This window comes from Crocuta crocuta, unplaced genomic scaffold, assembly GCF_008692635.1.
Source record: "Crocuta crocuta isolate KB4526 unplaced genomic scaffold, BGI_CrCroc_1.0 scaffold83, whole genome shotgun sequence".
NCBI lineage: Eukaryota > Metazoa > Chordata > Mammalia > Carnivora > Hyaenidae > Crocuta > Crocuta crocuta.
This window is the reverse complement of record NW_027529638.1, coordinates 4,216,244-4,239,608: the sequence shown is the minus strand read 5'-3', so window position 1 is coordinate 4,239,608 and position 23,365 is coordinate 4,216,244. Positions and strand designations below refer to the sequence as shown.

Genomic DNA, 23,365 nt, shown 5'->3' with positions numbered 1-23,365 from the left:
CCCTAGCCGCCAGGTGGGCTGGGGATGCGGTGCCCAAGTGCTCTCTTCCAAGAATGAGCTGACTTGCCAGGAATGTGCTGTCCCCGCACCCCCTCCAGCCCCCCACCACTCAAGGCAGTCACCAGCAGTCATTTATAAAGCCATGGCCCTTGGCCTCTCTAGTCAGGAAGGACCTGTTGCCCCCCAGGGAGACCGGGCTGTGCTTGACATAGACCGTGGTGATGTCAGGAGCCAGCCAATTGTTCCTCGCCGGGTGCTTTGGCCAGAGATTCCTTAAGGAGAGACAATGCCTTTAGTCTCACAGAGATGGGGTTTCGTAATGAAAATGTCTGAAAGCGTAAAAGTATGGGCATGAATGCATGCCCAAAGGTAAACGACTAAAGGTTTTATTTTTTTTCTTCTTAAGAGGGATATGGGCAGAGTAAGAACAGGGAAGCTACCCATCAACACCAGCGGAAAAAAATAGTGTAGAGAGAGAAATTTAACGTCTCTTCAGGCCTTCTGCTTAGTTATAGCTATGGTAGGAAATTCCCAAATGGACAGTTCCATGGGGATGTGGGCAATTACTTAACCCCTCTTGCCTCAGTTTCCTCACGTGTAAATTGATGTAACTGTAGCATGAAGTTTTGGGTCTGTTGTGAGAATAGAAATGAGTGAATGGTGGTAAGTGCACTGAACAGAACTTGGCTCACAGCGCATGTTCAAGTGATGTTCACCATTACTGTTTCCCCGATGTTGTTAGGATTGCTGAGTTCTTGGGTAAACTCTACCTCTGCAGTCTGTGGCCTCTGTCGTCAAAGTAAACTTGAGATTCCCTTTTTATCAAAATAATAAAGTAAAACCTCAGCTGGCCACTGTAAAAGTAAGGAATGGAAAATAAATCTCAATAAGTACATAAATGAATAGTAGTGCCCAGGGTAAAGAAGAAAGCTTATATCCCCAGGTTGGTTTATCATACCTTGCTTTAGTTCATAGCTTTGAACCCTGGAAAAGGTTTAGGAGGTGGCGTTCGTCATCTATTTTGCTAACAGATTTCCAGATAATAATAACAATTATAATTTCCTACATTTGCGTGAATAATCTTTGTGTACATCACTCTGCTGTACTCAGCCACCTACTCTTCAGTTTTCCAGAACCTGTTTAAACAATCATTAGGAAAAGCTAGTTGTTATTTTGTTCTGTTTGTTTTGTTTTGTTTTAAGAGAGAGAGAGCACAAGTGGGGGGGGGGCAGTGGCAGAGGTAGAGAGAGAATGTCAAGCAGGCTCCGTGCTCAACAGGGAGCCCAACACCGGGCTCCATCCCACGCCCCTGAGATTGTGACCTGAGCCGAAATCAAGAGTCAAATGCTCAACTGACTGAGCCAGCCAGGCACCCCAGGAAAATCTTTTTTTTTTTTTTTTTTAATGGCTTTAGGAAGAAGAGTCGGAGTATGGGAGTGAAACGTTATTTCCACCACACAGTACTGAAAATGTGTGCCGTCACCCACGGCAGCTGTTTGGCTAATGTTGAAAAATCATATGTTTAACTAAGAGCATAATAACATCAGAGACAGATGGTACCAATATCATAAACAATTATTGTAATAAGCGTTCGTAAAAGTAAGCTCTACTCTTACCTGTAAGTAAAGGGAGAACTAATACCAACGGAAATTGCCAGAAGAAATCAAAATAAAAATGTAGATGTATATTTTTCTTGTACCTCCACGGCTGGTGTCAGCCATCTGATAGGAAACACAAGAAATTGTGCCCTGTTGGGCTTATTTCATCCACACAGAAATAGATAGGCCCAGTAGCCAGGGCCGGTGACTCAGATTTGGAAGGCCCACATGAAGTGGTAAAGGTTTTTACAAATCAGGAAAAGGGTGACAACATGAATACATGAACAAACACTCCCGAGAGGCCTGCCTGCCTTTCCTTGGCCTTCACTTCAGGATTTAATGGTGAGAAGAGCCAGATTATTAGCCACATTTACCTGGAAGGAAGCGTAACACACTGCTCTGTGAGGTGGGCCTCTGAGAAACTGGCTTTCTTCTCTTTCTGTGCTAGGAAAGGTGTTTTCTCTCATTTCACCAAATCTGAATTGAGGAGCATCTGTGTGCAGGGCACTGTGCTGAGGAGCAGAGGGACTCTGGGGATGACAAAAATACCCTCATCTCCAAGAAATTTAAGGAATGGAAAGAAGTAACGCAAAAATATGGCCAACAGGCCTAGAGCAGATATGTGGACCGGGAAAGGGGCTGCAGGAGGTCCAAGTTGGTGACTGGGTGGGTTTGCTCAGGGGAGGCACCCCAACATGTGTGTGGGTCCAGACTTTGAGGGGAAGGGAAAGGGCAGAAGAACTATCAGAGGTCCGGCCTTTAGAAAGACACTAGGAGCAGTGAGTGGTCCAGTCTGAGGGGAGTCTGAGTTCCGTCCCGGCAGCCCGAGACTGGGTCGGACTGTGAAGTGGTGGGAGAGCGGGACGATGGGCCCCGTACTGCATGTCAGGCCCGGCTCCGTATTATGCAGGCATCGCCCCGCGGGCCCCTTACCACCCGAGGGGGCAGGTGGCACAGATATGCCTCACTGCCTGATTACAAGTAGGGACTCCATGTGGTAGGAGGAATAGTTAAAGCTTCTCAATAAGAGGGAAAAGGAGGAAGGTCAGTGTGGCACTTTAGGAAGATTAGTCTGACACAATGGCATAGACCACAGGTCATCGGGAAGGAGATGTTGTGGCCACCAGCAAGCGGACTCTCCGGGGACCCAAGTCCGAGCTACACAAAGCACACTCCCTGCTGCTTCTGGTGCAGACTTAGTCTTTGCTGCCAGCAAGGGGCGGTCATATCTGGACATGCGGCGTTTCCTTCTAGGCCCTATTGTTACTGTCCAGATAAGAAGCAAGCAGGATCTCAGCAGGGGTGATGGCACTAAACTGTGGAAACACCACGTGATTTCTCTTCCCCGCCACCTCCCAACCCATACGTACGTCATTGGGTTTTTTTTTGTTTTTTTTGGGTTTTTTTGCCTAATGCAAGTGTTGAAGTACTTTGCTTCAGAAATCCCCAGCACAAGTCCATCACCTGCCCCTGGCTCACTCTTCTGGTCCCCTTTGTTTAAGTCCTATGCTCTCGAGGTCAGGATTCCTCTGTCCTCCGGGACCCTTGGAAGGAACTCTGCCCAATGAGGGGAAAGATCTGCAGGCTGCGTCTTCACAGGGGGACTCCAAATCCCGTTTGTTGCTAATGTGTTTCATTCATACCAGCCTTTTAACTGGGATGTGCTGGAGTTAGCACAGAGGAGCCGATGGAACCCTCCGAGTCTGCGTTTGTCAGTTTTTGAGTTTTGAGGCCAAATAGTGTGATGGTGGCCATCCTCACTGTGTTTATTATGGCAAAAAAAAAAAAAAAAAATATATATATATATATATAAAACATATATATATATATGTTTCACTCTAATGTGCCCTCCCGGGCCCTGGATTGACCCTGTGCGGTGGGGCTGCACAAGCCTACCAGTGAGCCTGGGCAGCTGGCCCCGGAGTACAGAACACACTGTCTGCAAACACCGGGGCACACACAGCGGTGATTCCCACCTGGCACAAGCACTTTGGGGGGCTCTGGACAGGGGCGGCCCTGACCCCCTGAGCTGAGCACTCTGCAGGACGCCAGAGGCTTCATGACGACTGAAACTGTGGCTAGTTTATCCTCCAGCAACTAATTATGCACACCAAGGAGTTACCTGCTCTGAGAGAGAGAGAGATGACATTTAAAGTAGATTAAGTGGATTTTCTTTTATTGCTTTAAGAGTTCCCAGGCAACATTTGCTTTTGCTTTCCTAACCAGCAGAAGTGATCAGAAAATGATTAGAATTTCTCCTGCAGATGAAATTCAGATTTTGCATTTGTGCTGTTTTATGAGCTGAAACTATTTTAAGAGCCAATTTATGATTTTCTCTCCTAAAATTAGATTGAACAAAAATAAGGGTGTACAGCAATTGGAGGATGCCATTAGCAGCTTGCCCTAAGGCAATCTACTGTGTTCACCATTTTCTTTAAAAAATTAGTCTTAATTTGATCTCCTTTGGAGGAGAGCTGTGTTCCGTGTCATTCAACAAAAGCAGAACTGACTCTTCTTCTGCAGAGGCTAGAGAGAGAATTTACTTGGGCACTTGCCCAGGGCATCCCCCTCCGGGTCAAGACAGTTTCTAGAAGCTCTGAATTCCCAGCTTTCTAATCTCAGATCTGTTCATCCACAAAGAACTGCCCTTTCGAACATTTCTCCCCTCTTGAAATCTAAACCTTCAGGAGGATTGATAGTCCTCTCTCCTCTTTCATCCTGAACAGGATGAGAGAAAAGCCGTTATCAAATCACACCAGAACTTCCACCCAGCCCAGCCTGGAGCAAAAACCTATACGTTCAAGGATGTGCAAAGTCAGCGCAGAATGTCCCTCTTCTTCTCGGCCAGGTCCCAGCTTTCGGCCAGGAAGAAGCCATTCTTACCAAGAAGAAGAATACGACTCGTTCTCTTCTTATTGCTCAAAGGAAGGCATTATGTCGGTTGGTTCAATAAAGATTGCTTTTGTCTTTGGAAATAATGCTGTATTGTTCCTTTGCCTGAACTACAGGAGCCTACGGGCATCGATCTGCCCCTGCTGGACCCAGCGAGCACCATCACCACTGTGACGGGACCCAGCGCGTTCAGCATCCCTCCCCCTATCAGGCAGAAGCTCTGTAGCAGCCTGGACGCCCCGCAGACCAGAGGCCATGACTGGCGGATGCTGGCCCATAAGCTGAACCTGGACAGGTGGGTAGGGCCAAGCTCCTGTTCTGTTGCAAACAGAGCTCCAGGGCTGATACCCATTAGACTTAGGGCAGCATTTGTTGTTTTCTTTTTCTTTCTTTCTTTTTTTTTTAATGTTTATTTATTTTTGAGAGAGAGACAAAGCACGAACTGGGGAGGGTCAGAGAGAGAGGGAGACAGAATCTGAAGCAGGCTCCAGGCTCTGAGCTGTCAGCACAGACCCCGATGAGGGGCTCGAGCCCACGAACCGGGTGATCATGACCTGAGCCAAAGTCGGACGCCTAGCCGACTGAGCCCCCCAGGCGCCCCATGTTGTTTTCTACCCATCCACCTGTTTACATTTATTTTTACGTAAACCATTTACTTTTTATCATTCTGCAAACCCATTTTAAGCTGCTTCTTTGCATCGGTGCCCCTTGGTCTTGCAGACACCTTGTGGAGAGATATCCTGGGCTTATCTGACAAGATAAGTATCAAGTTTTGTGATCTGCTTTGCAAAGGTGATGGGCCAAATGGCCCTAAATAATATATCCGCTCACTTAAAATACTTGGTGTCCCTCATCTCCTGTTGAGCAAGACCGAAGGCTTGATGGCTAATTAACATGCTAAGCGCCGCATTGGTACCGAGTTATAAAGAGACCTCAGGAGCCCCTTGTCCGTGGAACGTTGCCATCACTACGAAGCCCCAGACACGGCCTGACCTGTCGAAGGTGATCAGAGGCTGGGCTGGAAACAAGACATAAATGTCTTGATTTCCTGGTTAGGATATGACCCATAGACACCTCGTCTCTTAAATGATCTTACTCAGAGTTGAGGTTAACAAAGTTAAACGTCGCATCTCCCGTCTGGGGCTGATCTAATGAAGCCTGCATTAGTTATTCAGGGCGGCCCGCTGTAAACTACAGCTTCTCCGGTGGGGCCCGGAAACAAGAAGGAGAGACAGAAGGGTGTCGTACAGAGAAAAGGGATCTGTAAACCTCACCATTCAGCACATTCTCTCCCCTTCCCAATTACAGGTACTTGAATTACTTTGCCACCAAATCAAGCCCGACCGGCGTAATCCTGGATCTCTGGGAAGCACAGAACTTCCCAGATGGAAATTTGAGCATGCTGGCGGCAGTCCTGGAAGAAATGGGAAGGCATGAAACAGTGGTGTCCTTAGCAGCTGAAGGGCAGTACTGACTCTTGCCGGGACTGGAAACGAAGGACGGGAACGCACAGGGAGTCTGCGGCCGTCCAGGGCATCACGGTTAAGAAGGAAATCCAGAATGGAACCAGGCCGATGAGTTTCACAGGCAAGACTGCAAGCGGAGAGAGAAGGAAGACGTAACACAACTGCTGATACACGTGCCCACTTTCCTCGGACATCATCACAGGAGTTAAGAACAATTGTGTAAATTTGTACCTTGAATTTAGAAATCGACCTAATTATCCTCTTAGTTGGGCTGTATGCTGTGTGGTACAGGATCTTACAGTTTCCTAGGAAACGCTTTTTATTGCTATCCAGGTATATGGATAAACTTTCTTAACAAACCCGATTTCTACAAACGTTGTTTACACCAAATTGGACAGGGATGCAGACACTGTCCATGGCTCGTTCTATTTTTGTTTAAATCATTTGAAGTTGAAGCTGTGGACGGTTTGTTGTCTATTTCAGATTAGTAATTTACAGAGAAATCACAGACTTTTGCTACAAACTGTGTGCATCAAGTGTCTCAGATAATCCTTCCATTGGTGTTCTGTTTCTAGAACTTGTAGAACCAGTGTTACTGTTTGTATCAGGGAAGTGGAGAATCTAAGTGGAAAGGAGAAATAACTAATAAGACTCTTTATTCCTTGAGGGCACCCATCTGGTGCCTTCTGGGAATAAAGCGATAGCATTGCAGGGAAGACAGTGATTCACCTTCAGCCACACAAGCAGGCATTTCTTCACCACGTGTTTGTAATATGCAATTTGAAGTGTTTTGTTTTAAAGGTATTATTATTATCATCATTATTATTAATGAGTATTTGCAAGTATTCTAGTAAAAGGATTTTCTTTTAGCTTCTGTTTTTGTTAGCAGTACTGTTAGTATTTAGATATTGACTAGACCTGCCTCACTCTTCTGACGTAATAAGGTGGGCGTGGTCACCAGTTTAAGTAAACAGGCTTTGCTTCCTTGACCTTTTATCTTTCCTGCATCCTTCTGCACCAGAAAGGTAGTCAGTGCTCACAGGCTTTGTCGGTCTCTTCTTTCCACTCGCTCAGGCAAGGTCTTTCTCCTCTAAGTCTTGTTGTGAGAAGCGTTCTCTACTAAAGTTCACAGAATATGGGGGTTATGTGATTGCACACCGACCCCCCACTTCCCCCCCCGGTACTCTGTCTACTTTAGACACGGTGTGCGTGGAGGAACAGCCTCTGAACTGGCAATCGGAAAACCAGTTTGCATGCTGGGCTTGTCATCGTCTAGCTATGCTACCTTGGGAGAGTCATCAAGCCTCCCCGGACCTCAGTTTCCTCACATGTCCAGTGAAGGGTTGGAAGTATTAGATATCCTCAAGGCTCTAAACTGCTGGACTTCTCCTGTGATGTCTCCAGTCTCCTTCATCAGTCTGAGGCCCACACTGGACCCTGACCCGGATGATTTAAAGAGCGGGCTAGTCTCTTGCCCAGGCGACAGTATGCCTTCCAAATAATTCCAGCTTGGAAGAGGATGATCCTTACCTGAAACCTGTTTGGTCTTGCTTCCCAGCCTTGCCTTTGTGCCGCTCACCATGAGGCGGCGTCCCTTTACTATCATTTTTTTTACTCTCTTGGGACCGCTTGCCTTCCTGAATAGTCGCAAATTATGTCCTATTATTGTCTTAATCCAACTTTTCTTAAATTAAAAAAAATTAACTGAAAAGTAGTCAGAAGACTACTTTGTGTAAACTATGGTATTTCCTCAGAATTATCCCAGGCCCTTGGTTTTAACCCAGGGACTCCATTCATTCAGCAGCCGGGAAATAAAGGGTCAGTAGCCCGGGAGCCAAGCCACAACTGAACAACAAGCACCCCTGTGTATGAATCAGGACCTTCAAACATGGTCGCGGTTTACTTTTGGGCTAGAGGAATAGAGATTACTGACTGGAATTGAGTTAGAAATCATTTCAGATATTTTCCTCTTTCTTTATACATAAGTTTCCTCTTCTATTTTGGTGTCTTCTTAATATTCCCAAGACTCCTTGAGGCATCCTTGTCATTGAGGAACTACTGATACCTTGGTACGGAGCCTCTTCTCTCACCCCTTTTGTTTCTTATCTTCTGTATGGGGCATGTTTTCCATAAGTTGTCTCTCTCAGGCCACCCGTATATAAAAATACATTACACTTAACCGTGAAAGGAAGGGAGGGATTGCAGTAATAAACAAGTTCAGTGGATAATGTTTGTACCGATGCGTATTTGACCAAAAGCTAGGAACACTGTATACTACATAAAAAGATTTTTAAATATTTTTTTACAAAGAGGAAGACGGAAGAGAGATGTTGTCCATTCCTTCAATTTGAAACAACTTCTTAAGATTGACAGCTCCCCAAACCAGTGACGATGAGCATCTATGGAGATCAAGAATTAGAAATCTGAAGGACGCTCCAAGGAACTTCTGTGCCTAGTGGAAAGGAAAGAGTGGTTGATTCCTTATAAGTGAGGTACTCATCTGTCATAGAACCTGTTATGTTCCCCATCGAGTGCATGGCAACTCCCTTACTTATGTACAACACAGCATTTACGTCAAATAATTTTCACTAGGAATTCTGATTTCCTTCTCCTTTGGAGTGAAATAATAGCTGTTAGATTGCTCTCAAACTTAGAAGGTCCAGACTCAACGGTTCATTTCATAGAGAGCCACTTCATCATTCTATGTGACATGTCCTGCCTTTGATTCCTAGGGCTTCTATGTAGCTTGTGAGGAAGGAAGGTCGCGCTTACTTCTTTGGGATGGGGGAAAAGCAAGCTATCATTTGTGCATGGTGCCATCTAGTGGTGCAAAACACAATCTATTCTGAGTGTCGCATAAAAATTCACTAAAAGTTGTTCAACAAAGGGAATTAATAGCTAAAGAGTCAACAGGACCTTTAGGACAGACGTGGGTAAATTTTCACTTCAAATCTATAGTTTTCTTATTGTCACACTTCTTTCCTCAAATTATCCATATAAAAATTATATGTCATTATGAGGCTAGTACACCATCAACTCTTTCACACACGATAGGTCTCACGTTGGATTTTGGTCATAGGAATGATAGAAATACATAAATCTCTGTAAAAAGTTTTTGAAGAGTTCATCATGGTCAACATTTACATTTTTTATTGAGCTTTGGATGTTTTAAGTCTCCATACGTTTAGTTCTCTAAATTTTGGAAATGTAAGAAGAACCCACTTAGAAGTAAGTTTTATATATGCAAATGGAAGAACTGTGTCTAAGGAAGTGAGATTTGTGATTGGTAACCAGGACTGGAAGGAAGCGTCCTTCTGAATGTGGGTGTCTAAAGGCAGACGTCTTAGCCCATTTTCATTTTCTTCTCACCACATTTGTTCACATTTTTAGAGTGAGCTGGAAGGAACAGAAATTGGATTCAGAGTCGGTAACTGAACACAGAGTGGTGACAAACATGCAACAGCGCACAGCCTTTTCACAAACTCTGCGGACATCCACGTGGACACTCGATTCCCCTCCAAGGAAAAGTCCCCATCCTCACGGGAGCGATGGAGGCTCTTCCAAGGCAGGGCAGTGTTTTGGGTGAGGTGTCCCATGTTCAACTGTAAAACCATTACCCATTTTCATATGTATAATTATCAATTATTTTAGAGATATTACTCTCTTACCTTTCAAACAGTAGAGCCATTCTTTGGGAAGAAGTCATGGAGACTGAGTTTAGGACACTCTGGAAATTAAATACTCCTTAATTTTTTTTAAAGATACTTATTTCTCCTGTAAGTTAGATACCTTCAAAGTAAGCATTCAGATGGTGGAATCAAGACTTTTTACTTCTGGAGAGGAGCTAACGAGCCTCCCGTCCTATGTGTCCCCATATGTATGACTGTCAGGGACACAGCAGCTATGCTTTTGGTCCACTTCTGTCATGTGCATGTGAGGAAGGGAGCCAGGAAGGCGATCACTAACTTCCCAGAGTTCGCAAGCCTTTGCCAGGATACGGTCTGCCCCCATGGGGTCAAGCAAATACAAACTATATAAGGACCTGCAGGAGTGTAAAAACGTAGAACAAGTTTACATGTTGAATTTTCAGTCTTCAAGTCGAACGTGCGCTTCCTTTAGCTTTTGCCGGCAGTTGCTCTGGACAAGTTCTCTGTTTCACATAGACACCTCGGTACGAGTCCAAGGCCAATAAGGGACAGGTTGAGCATGGAAACAGCTGAGATGAAACTGGGTTTTATCCATCTTCTTTGAGAACAGAGGAGCTTTTGTGAATCAGAATGTTGTTGCTTAAAGCCAATTATTTGTAAAGATGATAGTGGTCAATGAGCATTAGATTTTATAGATCCAATAAGGAAAATATTTTTATTATTGATTATCTCAAGGTAATAAGACAATTTTTTACCTTCTGAGTGCCTCATAGGACCAACTATTACACTTTGGGTTTTTTGTTTTTGTGGTGGTGGTGGTGGTTTTTTTTTTTTTTTTTTTTTGATAACCTTGTTGAACTAATGGTGAATGAAATCCTTAGAACTTTGTGCAATGAAGTGCTGTTTCTCTACCCTAAGAAATATATTTGTATAAGCTCTGGCTGTAATCACTTTGAAAGGTTTCCCTTGCATTCTCTAATGATCTTTTTAATGGAATAAGTCATAAGGGGAATAAATATATTGCGACCAATGTTAACTAAAACCTGTGTCCATACAGGTCAAGTCAGCCAAATGGAGTCAAAAGTATTTCTAGAGTCCATGCCTAAAACCTGCTAGTTTGGAAAGGGGGGGGGGGGGCTGGCATTGTATGTCACTGGGTAGGTTTTCCCTGTGAACTAACAATTAACTTTCTGATCCTTTGGAAGGAAGGATTGCGGTTGCCCCCCCTTTTCAGAAATCCTACCTAAAACAAACAAACAAAATCTGTCTCTGGAAGAGTTCATGGCTCCCAGCTTTTCCAGTAGGCTTGCCCCCTCCTTCTATTGATTTGTGGTGGGATACTAATGAACTCACCTGGCCAAATGTAACATATGCCCCTCGCCCTATTTTAGAATGGCTGAGGGGGGGCATCACCAAGACACACCAACAGGGACTTCCCAAATGTGCTGGTACACAAACCCCAGCAACTGTGAGGATTCACTGTCGGAACAGGCTGTTTCCCCGCCAGCTGTACACTTACGCTCTCGGGTACTGACGAGGTCTTCCAGCATCCAAAGCTGGGGATCTCTGCAGAATGTCGCAAGAGTTGTGGCCAGCGTGCCAGTGGGTAAGAAGAAAACGAGGAAGCTGCCCTGAGACACAGTCAGCCTCCCACCAGCCAAAGTATTTGCTACTGTACGTCAGCCTCTTGACACGCCATTTGAGATTTGTGCCTCGGCAGAGTTAGGAACTGCTGAAGGCCGTCACACTTCAGGGTCCATTACAAATATTCTCAACTTCTGTGTGTCACCCTTCAATTCCAAAGGTCTACTGGAATTGGGACCATCAGAGCTGCTGTTGAGCCTGATGGCGCTGACCCAGGGTGGAATGCGACTTGTAGGCCGGTATCCCTGAGCGGTAGCCTAGGGGCTGATGAGCCGCTGACCCCTGAACGTCGGCGCGATGGTGAGGCAACATCTGAGAATCATGACGTGAGCTACCTTCTCCACATTAAAACAAACCTGTTTAGAACAGCTTAGAAGAGCAAGCAACCTGCAGCCAGTGGAAAATGCCTTTTGTCTTTTTATATTCGTAAAGTCTCACGTGACGCCTGTAATCATAGGGGTATTAAGTTCAAATGCGTACCCCTCCAGGCCTTGGGAAAGAGAGAGGACAGCAATCAGAACAAGCTGAGTGAGTGGTTCGCGTTCTCCCCCTCGCTCTTCCCTGGATCTGCTATTGGTACCGAATCCCTCGCCCTCCACACAGAATGCATTTAGCCAATTGCAGGGAATATCATTACTGTGTGTGTGTGTGTTGGATGTCAGTGTTGTGTGTGTTCACCGAGTTTAACGTTGAGCTGTAGCAAGTTGGTGACCTTCCTCTTTGCTCTTTCTAAAGAAGACAAGCACTGTTTGTCAGAGAAAACCCCCCAGCAGTCTGTGTTGAAGAGCCTGTGTCATCCACCTGCTGTCCCCTTTGGAACGGTTCAACTGCGGAAATGTCGGAATGAGATTTTGTGCTTTGTCATTTTTCGTTTTGAAACACGACAACACAACTTTGGCTTTTCAGATATGGAACACTTCCTTTGTTGTGGAGTTCCCTCTTGCTGTTTCTTCTATGCAATTCCTTTTCTAGAAAATCCCTGGTGGAGGAGTGCGCTCCGGGCGTCCCGTCTGCCACGCCGCCGTGTGCTGGAGGGGAGGGATGGCGGCTCTGGCTGTGCCGCTCTCTCTGCCTGCTGCCTCTCCCCGTGTTTCCTGGAGCCCCTCGGTTTGTAAATTGCCTGCATTTATTCTGTCAGCCGACATGTACAAAATGTAAGAAAGAATTTTTAAACAGGTAATAAATTATATTTATAAGCAACAGAGCGCTACCTCCTTTGTTTCTTCATCTCAAAACACTGCTGTGTGAAGAGTCACCCTGTGTTTCTTTCCGACCAGAAAAGCTCTTGGATTCTGCAAGGATGGTAATCACAGCTTCCCCCGGGGACAGGATGCAGGTTCTAGAATCAGCATTTCTCAAGCCTCTCTGCACATGATAATCACCTGAGTAGCTTTAAAAACTACTAGGGCCTGGGTGGCTCAGTTGGTTAAATGTACTCTTGATTTCAGCTCAGGTCATGATCTCACAGTCATGAGATTGAGCCCCATCATGGGCTCCGTGCTGAGGCTGCTTAAGATTCATATTCTCTCTCTCCCTCTCCCTCTCTCTCCTTCTGCCCCTCCCCTGCTCAAGCTCGCTCTCTCTCTCAAAATAAACAAACACACTGCTAGTGCCTGACTCCCAACCCCAGACACTGATTTTATAAGTCAAGGCTGAAGCACGGTTGTTAAGAGCTTTTTAATGCCCCCAGGCGATAGTTGAGAGCAGTTAATGGGGAGAACCAGTCTTAGAAGAGGAGCCTCAGAAGNGGGGGGGGGGGGGGCGTCTGGGTGGCTCAGTTGGTTAAGCGTCCAACTTCGGCTCGGGTCATGATCTCACAGTTTGTGGGTTCGAGCCCCACGACGGGCTCTGTGCTGACAGTGCAGAGCCTGGAGCCTTATTCAGATTCCGTGTCTCCCTTTCTCTCTGCCCCTCCCTCCCTCATGCGCTGTCTCTCTGTCTCGAAAATAAACTATAAAAAAAAAAATTATAGTTACCTGATTTTAAAGGAAGTTTGCACACAACTACACTAAGAGGTAGGACAGGAAAGATGAGCCCAGTAGCACAGGACGCCCAGAGCTATAGCAAATGCAGGACACCCCGTCACTCCTGGAGGGCGAGCCAGCACAAGGCTCCGGGCGTGCGGTGGACGGTGGCCATGAAACAGGAGTGGAATCGAAGGCGGCCCCTCCCTCAGAGCTACTTGGAGCCGTGTCCTTGGACGGAATGCAACCCGCCCACCCCTTTGTGATCACAGGAGTGGGTGACAATTGTACCAGTGCTGAGAAGCTGCCCCTTCCTGAGGCCTGGGAGACGGTGACTTCAGACAGATTTAAAGCTGGAGTCATAAACAAATATTTGTTTGTCAGGACTGAGGAAGTAGTGACAGTGTGTAAACAGGAACCTGGGGAAAACAAAGGGGAGAAGTGGATCCTACGGCTGGACTAGAGACTTCAACTGCATCTAAAGAGATGAAAATACAGGGGCACCGGGTGGCTCAGTCGGTTGAGCGGCTGACTTCAGTTCATGCTTTGGAGCCCCGCATCGGGCTCGCTGCTGTCCGCGCAGAGCCCGCTTCGGATCCTCTGTTCCCCGCCTCTCTCTGTCCCTCCCCAGCTCGCACTCTCTGTTTTAAAAATAAAACATTTAAAAAATAAAGATGAAAATACAATTAAAGAATCAAGTGGAACTTCTCAAGGCAAGCACAGGGGCACAGGCTCTCCCACGCTGCCCACTGACCCCCCAGTCTGGAGCTTTGGCAGCTGGGATCCCAGTTGGCAAAGCTGAACCTACGAGAGCTTCCGAATGAGTGTGTGAGAGCGCTGAGATGCCACCGGAGTTGGGGACCCTAGGGAGCTCTGAGGCCTGGCCTCCCGGTGTGCCTGTCCTTCCATGCCAGCACACAGGCACCGAGCAAAGAACCTTCCTCTGTCCCGAGGTCCTGCAGCTCAGAACCAAGGGTAGAAACTACTTTCCAGAAACAAAAGTCCTTCTGGCAGTAGGGTCCTCTGCATGTCACCATCGTGACCGGAAAAAAAATAACTTCTACAACGACTTGTGCCAAGAGAAGACTCTGTTCTCCTCAGCTGGGGTTTACTATCCATCTGCCTTCGAGTCCTATGAACGGCCACAGCACATAAAAGCGGGGAGTGGGGCACAGTGAACTGTGACTCCTTTAAACGTTGCTAGCTCTACACCCTGTTGAAGTCGGGCCGGTGAGGAAGAGCATCTGCCACGTGCTGGGCGTGGGGCCTTCACGTACTTCACAAATTCATCTCACGTGCTTCTCGTAAGAGCCCTGGCAGGTGGGTGTTTTTATCCCGTGTACAGGGGAGAAAGCGGTGCTCAGATTACGCACTTCCAGAAAAGTGAGAAGTGAAAACCATGGTACGAGAGCCAAGTGGATCCGAATCCCAGTGCCGGGATGAATTCCCCTGGCGTCCGTGCAGCTGGCTGAGTGCAGCCAGTCACATGAAAACTTCGGAGTCCCTGGTAACCAAGAGAGTATTCTTACACTCTCTGTGCCCAAACGGCTTCGGGCTTCTCTCCTGATCCAGTCTCCAGCGGATCCCCTCAAAACTTTCTACCCTGCCCGTCAAGATCCACAATCCCTGCAAAAATAACCTAATACTTTTCCTCTCCCTTTGCTGAGGGCTTTCTCTGGTCTGAGGGGAGGCTGGTTCTGGGGCAACAGCAATAGCCTCCTTCTTCCGTACCCCACATGTCACAGCTGGGAGGAAAAATGGGGTCTTCCTCATACTGCTCTGCTGCCTCCGACCACTGCCCTCGCACGGATCGCACTGCTTTGTGCGTCAGCCTACCCGGCCGGGCCCAGCCTCTGTGTGGACTCGCTGCCCGCACAGAACACCGGCCATTTTCCTGTGTCACTGGAGAACTCGGCCTCACGGTCTTCGTTTCCTTAGACTGCCACCATCCTCGGGAGCTCCAGGATCCACGACGATCCGTCCAGAAACCTTACTGTTGGGTTCTTCTTTAGGTACCGATATTCTTGCCCACTAACTAAACCCCCAGGCTCCTGTGACCACACCCTCCCCCACCCTTAGCCTTGCTGCTCCCTCTCTCTGAAGCGTGATGGGGACTGCAGCCCCTGTCTGTCGCTGCTCGTCCACCACTCCAGCCCCGCAAGGGTGCTCTGACCTTGGACCTAGTTTCTCTCCACCCACCGGCTGCCTCTCTAATCCCTTCCCTACTCAGGACCACGTCAGCGATCTCCCCGGATGATGGTGATCCGCATCTTCCATGATCCATGACTGCAGACGCCCGAGAACCTTCAACCCCGAAGGACCCAGGTCTGTACTTCAGGAGCCGATGGAAACTACACAGGAAAGCGGCACTGTGACTTTGTACTGGCGGCTGATACTTAGTAATGGCAGAGTGCTGACTCCGTGCCCGATGCGTGGAGGGTTCCATCTTCAGAACCACGCCACGCATTAGGTAATATTATCCTCAACTTCAAGGGACAGAAACGGAGTCTCTGAGAGGTGAACACAGGTCTGTGGTCACGCAGCGGAGGGGATGTGAGAGGCTCCACGCAGGCCACCCTCTCCACCGCTACGCCGCACAGTCTCACCAGCGCGCCGGGCCCTCGGCGCTGCCCGGGACCATCTGGCTGTAATTTTCCACGGTGCAATTTCAAACTGTCTCACTTGTCCCAAACCCCTAACTTCCTTACCTTGCCTCTTGCTCTCAACAGATGACTGCGCCTCCTCATGACAGAGAAAATAGAAGCCATCAGACCATTTCTCTTGCTCTCCCGCCACCAAACACATAAGCTTACCTGCATCACTTTCTTCCATGGGCCTTCCTGCCTGTTACGAAGTGACATTTTCAAAGATGGAAAGAAGGCACAGCTATAAGATAACAGACATGTTCATTCCAAGGGGAGAAAGAAACCATTTTATTTTGGGGGAATGTTAAAACAAAGCCATATACAATTTGTAACAAATACAATTGTTTGTTCCCTAGTCCTGAATAATTACAGTATATACAAATTCAATAAGGCACTGGTTCCCCACAAGAACACAAATGAATCTTCTTTAGAAACAGACAACAAAACCTCTTATATATTGCCAACCTCTCTCCAAAATATATGGCATTGTTCTTTGTTTTGTTTTACAAGAGAAATCATAATTGCTAAATTAAATCACTTCTGATGCCCCTTCTTTCATTCCCACTGCTATGTGACTGAGTTTTCTAAGGAGATATAACTGCAGAACTAGTCAAGCTTAAAAAATTACATTTTCAGTGCCTTCCCGGTCACAAAGAAGAACCAGAACAGACCAACGGCATGAACCACCATAACGTCTAACGACTCGGCACGGCTCTAGGAACACGAAATTCTGTCGGTATTCAGTATTTCCTGTACCTGACTACACAGCAATTGAAATGTGTCAAGGAATTCCCTGGAAATAAAATCTTGGCATGTTTTCTAAGAAGCTTTATGTTTTAAGAATAAACAGAATGGTCACTAGTGACCGGTGCTGTCCGGAAGTCCAAGGCCAGTCTCCTCATACACCATGTTCATAGCACTGTCACTTGTGACTGTACTAACTACATGCTTTCATAAATAAATATTACGTTTCACTTAGTACTTTATCATCCATAATATTTTACTCTCTAATCCACATAATGGAGTTGTGCCAGACTCCAAACTGAACATAATATTTATATATACATATATATTTATATAATATATACACACATACATAAACTATAAATATGAAAGTCTTAGCATACAAAACTCATATTAGCTAGCAACTAATATTTTAGGATTCTCTTGAGGAGGAGGGAGTGATGAGAGGCATCTCTTAGTCTTTGAAACAGTCTTGAAAGAAAGCAATTGACTACATTAATTTCCAGGTTCCCACTTATTATATTGAAAGACAAAACCAAAAAAAAATAATAATAATAAATTCACTTCTGAGCTACTAAAAATTTATAAATCAAAAAGTATTATTTGGAAGTAAGTAGGTAGTCTCTTTAAGAACAGTTTAGTATTCCCTAAGTCAGGTGGGTTTGGGTACGATACAAAGAAAAATCTACTCATAAATAAATTCCTATCTCACTGAAAGACTCTAATAACTAAATGGGTCTTTTTAAATATATCAAGAGTAATCTTTAAATGTTCCTAGTGAGTAAATCAGGTTGAGGATTAGAAAGCAAGCTATAGATTTTCCCAAAACAACTAAACAAGTAATACAGAAGGAATCTGGATACTATTTTAACTTCTCCCCATTCTTCACTGGAACCAACATGCCTCTAAAAATCTAGTTTACTTTCAAATCATCACCTCCCCACAAAGTTGTTTGATTTGAAGTTACCTATGTATAAAAGTTTACCGAAACTAACACACATTTTTATCTAAGAGGTAAGCCCAACCTCGCTTAAATTTAGGGAAAATCAAGAAACACAACGTGTCCCCACTTAAGGGGCATCAATGTTTACTTATTTGTTTGTAGATTATCTAATTTGGAGGCACTGAAGTTTCTGTCCAAGGCTCAGATGATTATCACGCTTCATTCTAGGCACACATTCCTTCCAAACTCACCAGAATACAATGTGACCCAAGGGAATGGAAGCTGCATGTTGCTATTCAGGTAATTTCAATCTCACTTAAAAGCAGCATTCTGGTACAATTATTTTTGGAAACAAGTGTTTTTAATCTGGGAAAAACAAACATTGTTCCTATTCAAGGGTCAAAAGAATCTTCTTTTCTTTGTTACAAACAAAATGTGGCTCTCAAGCACTGGGAAGAGAACGCTGAATTCAGAACACTCTCCCTATGTTCTCCCAAACTGTAAGCCCAGCTCACAACCACTCTGTGCTCTAAGATGTTTTCGGGTTGAACAAGTCACCAGCTGCAAGCCTACTTCAGAAATGAGGAGAATATTTTCTCATTGTTCACGCAGCTGTCAAATTTTCAAACACCCTCCGTCCTTCAGTCATAATGTGTTATAAAACACTGCCCCCTGGAGTATTCTGGAAGGAACGTCGTGTTTAAAAAGACCAAGGAGAAGCCCTTCCCCAGTTCTTCACTAAACACTGCAGAATCGCGAAGAAACAAAAGGAAACCACAGTCAAGAAAAGTAGACGAACACAGTGGAGGGGGTGTGCACAATTTTAAGCTTTATGTTCCTGTTGCTAAGGAATATCGGCCCTGTCAATGATTTGAGTCACATTCCGCAAAAGTTCAAACCCCACAGAACCGAGTAGGTGAGGAGATGTTTTGCACAAGTGCCACAGAGAAGAAAAATAAATAAATTAATTAGCAAGCGAACGGAACAGCATGAAAATAAAATAAACTGAGTCAGCACTCCTAAGACGTGAAATGGTCATTCAGGGCGTGTATGCTCCATCCATACCTATTTTAGAATAATAAATCACAGCAGCCATAATATTTTGTGCCCTCCACTTGCCCTCTTCTGTTGTCCCCTCTGGAGGTTACAGTTCTATTTTTAAATTAAAATTCAGTTAAATTAATCTGACATGCTTTCTCTCCTTCCCTTCGCTCAGACACAAAAGAGACAGACAATAACAAAAAGAAACTGTCTTTATCTATATACAAAATAAGGTAAGCACACTTCCCCTTGTGCTTCGGAGGCAGCCTCTCCTGCACAGGTGAGAAACAAACCACTTGCACCCCCAACCCTCATCTGCTACCTCACGGACATATTTTTCATACAACACAGGAGCAAATTCTCTTTTAAAGAGGCTTGCTTCTAACAAAACTGATGGCAATTGTATTTAATATTGATCCTTTCATTTGAGAGATCAAAACCACGCACGGGTCAGCTCTCGGCACATAAAAACACCTTTGTGGTTAATGAAAAGGAAAGGACTTTACCATGACAGAAATGCCTTAAAAGAATCAGAAACACAGAGTGGTTCTGAAGAACAGCATCAACACCTACTACTTCTAACCGAGTCCCATAAAACCTTCATTTGTTCCGTATTGTCTGAAGCTACAGAGGGTCAGCTGCAGGAGTCGCCCCATGTGGTCCCAGACAGGTGGTATGTGTACCCGGGTGCATTCACATTGCTGTGGCGGCCCCTAAATTCAGGGCTGGCCAAAGTGGTCTGAGGAGGCAGAAGTGGGGAGGTTTTGAGGTGAGTTCCACTCTGTGTTCTCCAACTTCGCAGACTGTCTCTTGGTTTGCAGAGTGCAGCAAAATTATACTAAAGGGAAAGGTATTTTAAAATTGGCCTTCCAGCAGAATCTCTGGGAAGACCGTTTGTTGTTATTACTTAAACTATAATGGTATAAACTTTAAAACATCTACATTATTTGTTCTATTTTGGCAAAATTAAAGCATCTTTTGAAAAAAAAAAAAAAAAGGCAATCCCAAAAAACAGAGCTTTCTTAGAAAGCAACATGCATCATATCTTGAACAAGTTATCCAAGCGGTGTCTCCCTCCTACAAACAGACATGATGAGAACGTGTTTCTGGGAACTTCTCTTTGTCCAGGCTGCTCCCTGAGAGGTGAGGGTGAACCCACTGGGAAGCAGGGTGATGTTCAAGGCTTGGACTGTGGAGGCTTCTGGAACATCTTTCGCTCTGCCCACAAACAGAAGAGTATCTACTGGCTTTCTCCAGAGATGCTTGTTTTTTTTTTTTTTTTCCCCGCTCAAATCAGAGTTTAATGTCCTGGGATTCTGACATTTTGGCTAGCGTTTTCTTGACGCGCAGGGCGGTCAGTCGTGATGCGGGATTGTGGGCCCAGCATTCCATCATGAGCTTTCCCATCTGCCTCAGACACTGTGGGGAGGGAAAGGAAAACTGGAGTAACACAAGACACAGGTATTACTATCTGATATCTGTCTTTTGGTCTGAGGCTTCAGAAGTCTGAATATCTATTTTTAAAAATTTTTTAATGTTTATTTTTGAGAGAGAGCAAGAATATGCAAGCAGGGGAGGGCCAGGGACAGAGGGAGACACAGAATTGAAAGGCTCCAGGCTCTGAAATGTCAGCACAGAGCCCGATGCAGGGCTCGAACTCACGGACTGTGAGATCATGACCTGAGCTGAAGTTAGACGCTTAACCGACTATGCTACCCAAGCACCCCTGACTGTATTTTTAAAAGATACTCCTAAAAGCATGTAGGCAAAATTCCATAAAAACTTTTTTTCATTCAAATTCTAAATGACTAAAACGAATTTTCATGTATTCCTCATGACAGTAGCAAGCAGGTGGTTTTGGTGATTGTAGAAGAGTATCTTTGAAGTCTGTATTAAACAAATACAAAAATACTCAGGCAGACTGCATTCCACTCCACACTCCTACATTGTTTATAACACTTGATAAGCTTAAATCTTTTATCTAATTCCATACTATTCAAACACACATGGTTATTCCTAAATCACAGCTGTCTGCTACAATAATGGCATCGCACTAATGTACCATTTAACAAGATTAATGACCTGTGCACAGCCTCACTAAAACTTTCTCCTGTGTTCTCCTGTGCTACATCAATTATTGGCCTTCCTGTTGAAAAGCACAATTTCACTTCATTAGAAATCTTCAGTGAAGGGATTCCGAATAATACCAATGCCCATAACCACCTTCAAAATAAGAGAACTCCAGGATCTCATAAAGTTTTCCGCATAGCTCACTGGAAAACGTCTGCATTATTTAGCATTTCAGTAATGAGACACAAAACCTATGAACCAAGGATTATTTTTAAATCCATTTAACATTCGAGAATTCATTTATATACAGTGTTCTTTCCATTTATTGGCATTGGCTTTGGTACATGTTTGGTAGGCTGGGTGTTCTGGGGTGGGTTTTTTTTTTTTTTCGTGGGGAAAAAACTCATCTCTGAATGTTCCCAGTGCCGGAGCACTCTGGGACGTGGTGAGTTTACAGGTTGGAGGGTGGATGGAGAGGAAGTGGAGGAGGAGATGAGTCAGGAAACAAAAGGGCGCGTGGCTCGTTTCCTCCTTCTGATGAGCTCCCTTCCAGACCTGTGCAGAGCTGGTCACTGTGTCCTCAGAGCCAGGCTGAATATGGGTTTTTTCAAACTGCATCGCATCGTGCCTGTTTGCAAAGATCCGTGGCCCAGATGGGCAGCTCAACTAAGCCAACTAGTATCCCTTCGGTGTGAAGGAAACTAGGTTCTGCAGACGCCTATCTTCTCTCTCCTCAAGATGAGAGACTTCTGTAGGCTGGTCTGTCATGGAGAAAATCATGAAGCTTTAAAGACACACACACACACACACACACACACACACACACTCACACACACACAGGCACAGAAATAACATCCTTTATGCAAATGTCAGGACATCACAAACAAATGAAATAATGTTTACCCACTGTGCAGGCTAAGTGTTAACTCACTCAGCACACTTCATAAGTAGCAAAAGCACACTGGAAAAAAGAAACAGATAATTTAACATACTACACTGAGCTCCACATAAATGACTGCAGTGAACATGACCATCACCTTCACAAAAAGGAGGAGGGTTCCTGTAGTGAATATTTGGAATGTCGGCAAAAAGAGAAGAGTCTGTTTAGAAGCTGGCCATAGCCACGTGTTACCTGGAGCCTTACCTCATCACTACTCCACCGGTTGGGGAATGAGGGACGTAGCTTCTTGATGCACACGATCTCTCTCATGTCCTCGTAAGAGGGGTCGCTGGGCACTAGGTCATGATAGGGAAGCTGGTATTCTTCCACTATACCTGAAAATACGGGTTGTTTTTAAACTATTATGAGTGTTTCTTTTGGTGAGGCGGACGTAGAAGTCCAACATGCAAACTGTTCCCAAAAGCTCTGTCAGCACTAAAGACAAGTGTAGGCTGAAAAATCTCAAAATAAGTCTTTGAAAAAAACATGTGCCCCAATGACACTTAATCTAATTAAAAATATAAATAGAAAACCTAATGAAACATATTATTATAAGTTTTCAAGCCTTTTTTCTAATTTCCCAAAGCTAAGTGAAACAAGCATCTCAAATTTATTTCCAATTTTATAAAGGGTCTTGTATGCCAAATTAAAAAAAAAAAAAAAACACACATCTATATTAAATCTCAATGCAAACTTGGCAGACACATCCCAAACTCATACTGCATAATATGGGGCTGTTTCTATCACTGCAATATGAGATTATGAATCTCATAATAAATTTGGCAGTGTATCCTACTTGAACAAAATGGGAGATTTACATTCTTTCTGCTTAATCATAAGAACGCACTTTTCCACATTTAAAATTCAAAAAGTTATACACACCAAAAAATACTACTCATGATTGTTTAGGTTCAAGAACTGCCTGATTTTTATTATTTTCTCCTTTAAATATTCTGTGTCTCACCCAACTTTTGCTAAGAAATACATTACTTTTACAAAAAAAAAGAGGTATCATGTAAAGAAGGGTTAAGATACAAACCTATGTCATCTTAGGAAAATGGCACTTACTGTGATAAATTCCACTTCATTTTTCCTAGTATCTGCTCTCTACCTTATTCCTTTTGTCCTTTAGAAAGGTAGGGTACTTGTATCTTCTTTTCAACCCTATCTGATTTAACTCCTCACAACAATTACTAGCAGCCTCTGTCCTTAGAGGACACTGCTCTGGGCGCTCTGTGTGAAGCACCTTTCCTCCCCATCTAAATCATCTATTAGAGGAATGTAATTGCTTTTGGCTGAACGAGATGATACCACCAGCTTGGCAGATTATCCAAGGCATCATTAAATTGGCTGGAATTTTACTCTGACAAAATCTGGAGTATTATGCCCTTTCTTGCAAACTCAAACCCATATATAAACCTAAAGGACAAGAAGGTTCAGAAGTTTCCTCAGACCATTCCAACTCACCATTGCCCTTGTTCCTCGCAGAGACCACAGAGCATGGCTGTATGTGCTATCTACACTATCCCTTCCATTGCGTTCCATCTCTATAGGAGATACTAAGAGCACAGAGTCTAAAGCATAGGGGGTGCTCACACTTCATTTGAGTTCTTCCTCTGTTTGTAATTCTTAAGACAATGGCTCTGACAACACCTTGAGGGGAAGGGCCACATCGGTCTTACTCATCTCATATTCTCCTCATGAATGCCTAGTGTTGGTGTCGTTACCAACATGGTGGTAAGCAGAAAATATATATATATATATATATATA

At 44.7% G+C, this 23,365-nt stretch overlaps 2 protein-coding genes across 4 annotated transcripts in view; one reads left to right on the top strand and one right to left on the bottom strand.

The window, feature by feature from the left end:
• UNC5C (unc-5 netrin receptor C) overlaps positions 1 to 12,447 on the top strand; it is a 363,130-nt gene extending 350,683 nt beyond the window's left edge. For all 3 annotated transcript variants that reach the window (XM_077762331.1, XM_077762330.1, XM_077762329.1), the window contains 2 exons: positions 4,607 to 4,785; positions 5,799 to 12,447. In XM_077762331.1, coding sequence (XP_077618457.1) covers positions 4,607 to 4,785; positions 5,799 to 5,964 — 345 coding nt within the window. In that variant the 3' untranslated portion in view covers positions 5,965 to 12,447. The remainder of the gene's footprint in view (positions 1 to 4,606; positions 4,786 to 5,798) is intronic.
• A 3,669-nt stretch (positions 12,448 to 16,116) lies between these two features.
• Positions 16,117 to 23,365, bottom strand: part of BMPR1B (bone morphogenetic protein receptor type 1B) — a 64,568-nt gene continuing 57,319 nt past the window's right edge. The window contains exons 10-11 of the mRNA XM_077762328.1: positions 21,799 to 21,929; positions 16,117 to 20,003 (exon numbers count right to left, since the gene is read on the bottom strand). Of these exons, the coding sequence (XP_077618454.1) occupies positions 19,878 to 20,003; positions 21,799 to 21,929 (257 nt within the window). The 3' untranslated portion in view covers positions 16,117 to 19,877. The remainder of the gene's footprint in view (positions 20,004 to 21,798; positions 21,930 to 23,365) is intronic.